A 3239-nucleotide genomic window follows, 5' to 3' on the forward strand; every position below is an offset into this window, starting at 1 on the left:
AATTAGTGTTGGGCATCGCCGTAACTTTCGTTTAGTTTGTATCACGTAGCCTTTGAACTTTTGACTTTTGGCACGCAGTTTCAAATGGCCGATGCAAGATCTGCTTCTCCAAAAAAAACTTTAATGGAACCGGAGACATGACAAAAATGGTGTAGGGAGAAAATGATGGTATGATCTACAAAAATAAAAAGGTTTAAAAAAAACCCGAACCTGCGGGGATGCGGAATGGACCCATTTAATAGGACCTATTTTTTCTGTCTCTACACCAGCTGACATCTGTCCAAATATCTATCAGAGGCTGGGCTAGAGACCGTTGTTTAGGTCCTCTATCAGCCGTGGTCAGGGTAGGAAAAACAACCAACATGTGTCGACCTATCAAGCTTATTCTTCAAGAAAGCAAGGACAAATGAAAGATATTTGATGTCTTTAGAGACAGAAAATTAGAAGAGGCTCGATTGTGAACAAGCCATAAATCCTACCAACCCCAGACAGAATCAATCACATTCTCATTCCCTCCCAGGAAGTCACACAAGATGTCATCTGTAACCTATGGGCAAACTAGGCAAAAACATTAGCTAACAGACTTACTGGTACATATACAAATATGACCCAATTTAACACCAGCACCCCTATACTTCAGAGAAGAATTGGAAATCTTGTGCAAAGAGACCAAACCAACAGCAAACATTCCTTCAACAATTCTCAAGCAGACGAGGAAACCATGATCTATATGTACAGCAACGAGACAGTCATTGATCAAGAATAGGATATCAGTTTTATACACCCTCATCACATTGTACCCGTTTTAACTGAATTAAAAACTTCTGTACAGTAATGTTGACAATCTCCAGAATAAAAGAAAGATCTATCTACTCTGATGGTTGAAACCAAACCAGGAATTAGTGCCCTAACCGAGATCCTTATACAAAAAGACAATAATAGAGATCTATCTGAAACTGGTTTCTTAATTCAAGATTATGACATGTTCTTCAACAGACAAGACCACGGCCGATGTGTAATTATTTATGTCAGGAACAAGTTAACATCAGAGAGGGAAAGAGGAACTATCGTTTATGGAATTCAAATAAAAAGGTTCAAAATACAGATAAACAGGACAGACAAAATGGATGTATATATATAGAAGCCCAACTACCAGTGATGAAAACTGTGTCCAATTAAAAAAAATTTTAAGAAACATGTACCAAGTAGGAAAATCTACTGATTATTGGTGACTTCAATTACAGAGATATCAACTGGGAAACAGAATCAACCAAAATCAGGAACAAACACATATCAATTCTCACACTGCATTCAAGACAACTTTCATATCCAGATCTAAGCCGTGTCATACACAGACCTACAAAGGAGACTATTACAAAATGAGAAAGTAGCCTGGTAGCCCAGCATTGAGACTGTTAAATTATGATTTGGGGCGGGTTGGAGCAGCGTACGAGCGGATAGAGACGCAGAGTAAAATAAACATAAACTTTAATGATGAGCCATTAGTAAGATAAGCACAGACGATTGGACAATATAAACTACATAATCTGATGCTCGGCACCGGCGATGCACCACAATATTGTCAAGAGGCTTATTAGGTCAATATTGTTACATCCTTTCTCTTTTCAGAAAGAGCTAAGTCCTTCACACAGAATCTGACCTAATAATAAAGTACACAGTATAAACGTAACATTTTGAAACACAGACTTATGCGTAGATAATAAAATTTCACATAATACAGGAAACACACTCACTATACAAGAAAACACATTTTTGCAGACTATGTAACATAATCCTTAAGATATTTGGGTTTCCGTGATAGACGTCCAGAACGTGTGACTATATTGTCTCTCATATTATTTCGATCATGAACAGCAGGTTGTAGAACTGGTATATTGACTTCTGGTTGATTATCTACGACATCAGGTTGTACAGCATCTTGTTGATCAGGAAGATTATGTTGTACATTGGCTTCTGCGTTGTTTTCAGCAGCTTCATCCGGAGGATAAGGAACCAATAAATCAGATTGTTCAGCAGTTTGACGTAGGAATTTACGATTGCGTCTGAAAGTACCTTCATCAGTTCTAATCAGATAAGAGCGTTCATTGAGTCTACGTATTACCTCCCCCTTTTTCCAAATTTTATCACCAAGTTTAAAAGGTTTAATACGTACAACGTCTCCAGCTTTCAGTAAAGGTAAATCTTTCGCTGAGCGATTATAATAGGCAGATTGTTTATCCTTCTGACGTTGAAGTTCAGCACGATCCAGTTTAGGATTAACATTACGAGGTTCAAGGAGTGATGACTTGACAGGCAACAAAGAGCGAGTACGTCGATTCATTAACCGTTGTGCTGGACTTGTTGTCAATCCTTGAGTAGGCGTATTACGGAAATCTAATAAAGCTATATATTCATCAGCGTAAGTGTCTTTAGCTTTACGTAATAGGCGTTTCGCAGTTTTGACAGAACTTTCGGCTTTTCCGTTAGACTGACTGTTATACGGACTACTAGTAATATGTTCAAAGTCCCAGATTTCAGCAAAATGATGAAATTCGAATGACGAAAACTGAGGTCCATTATCAGAAATTAGTTGGCAAGGGATACCATACCTAGCAAAATGAGATTTCAGTTTATTAACAACACTTCCAGTTTTCGTATCATAAAGGCGATCAACCTCAAAGAAGTTACTATAGTAATCAGTAGTCACTAAGTATTGTTTATTATCCAGTTCGAATAGATCAACACCAACTTTTTGCCACGGACGCTTTGGTACCTCATGACTAATCAAAGTTTCCTTTTGGTTTGATATTTCGTAGTTGTGACAGGTTTCACAGGCAGATACAAGTTGTTTGATATCAGATGACATACCAGGCCAAAACATACATTCACGAGCTCTTCTTAAACATCCTTCTACACCAATATGTGCAGCGTGTGAATGTTTCTTAAATTCAGCGCGTAATGATATAGGTATGAGCACACAGTTACCTTTAAAAATAATACCATTCTCTATAGTAAGTTCGTCACTAAAACTAAAATACGGAGTTAGTTCTTTAGGCAAATGAATTTTAGTAACAGGCCATCCGTTTTGGATTACAGTATACAACAATTGCAAAACCGGATCGTCTCTTGTAGCTTTAATGATTTTATCAAGTCTTTCAGGCCTCATTGGTAAACATTCAGACATATTCACAGACTCAAAAGCACCTTGATTACAATCCGTTACATTTAAATATGCACGA

At 37.5% G+C, this 3239-nt stretch overlaps 1 protein-coding gene across 1 annotated transcript in view; it reads right to left on the reverse strand.

The window, feature by feature from the left end:
• Nucleotides 1-1475: 1475 nt before the first annotated feature.
• The window catches only part of LOTGIDRAFT_227980 (hypothetical protein), a gene marked incomplete at its 5' end in the record, with an annotated part of 3694 nt that continues 1930 nt past the window's right edge, over nt 1476-3239 (reverse strand). The window contains one exon of the mRNA XM_009045651.1: nt 1476-2063. Within this exon, the coding sequence (XP_009043899.1) occupies nt 1781-2063 (283 nt within the window). The 3' untranslated portion in view covers nt 1476-1780. The remainder of the gene's footprint in view (nt 2064-3239) is intronic.

Source organism: Lottia gigantea (genome assembly GCF_000327385.1).
Source record: "Lottia gigantea unplaced genomic scaffold LOTGIsca_1, whole genome shotgun sequence".
In the NCBI taxonomy this organism is placed as follows: domain Eukaryota; kingdom Metazoa; phylum Mollusca; class Gastropoda; family Lottiidae; genus Lottia; species Lottia gigantea.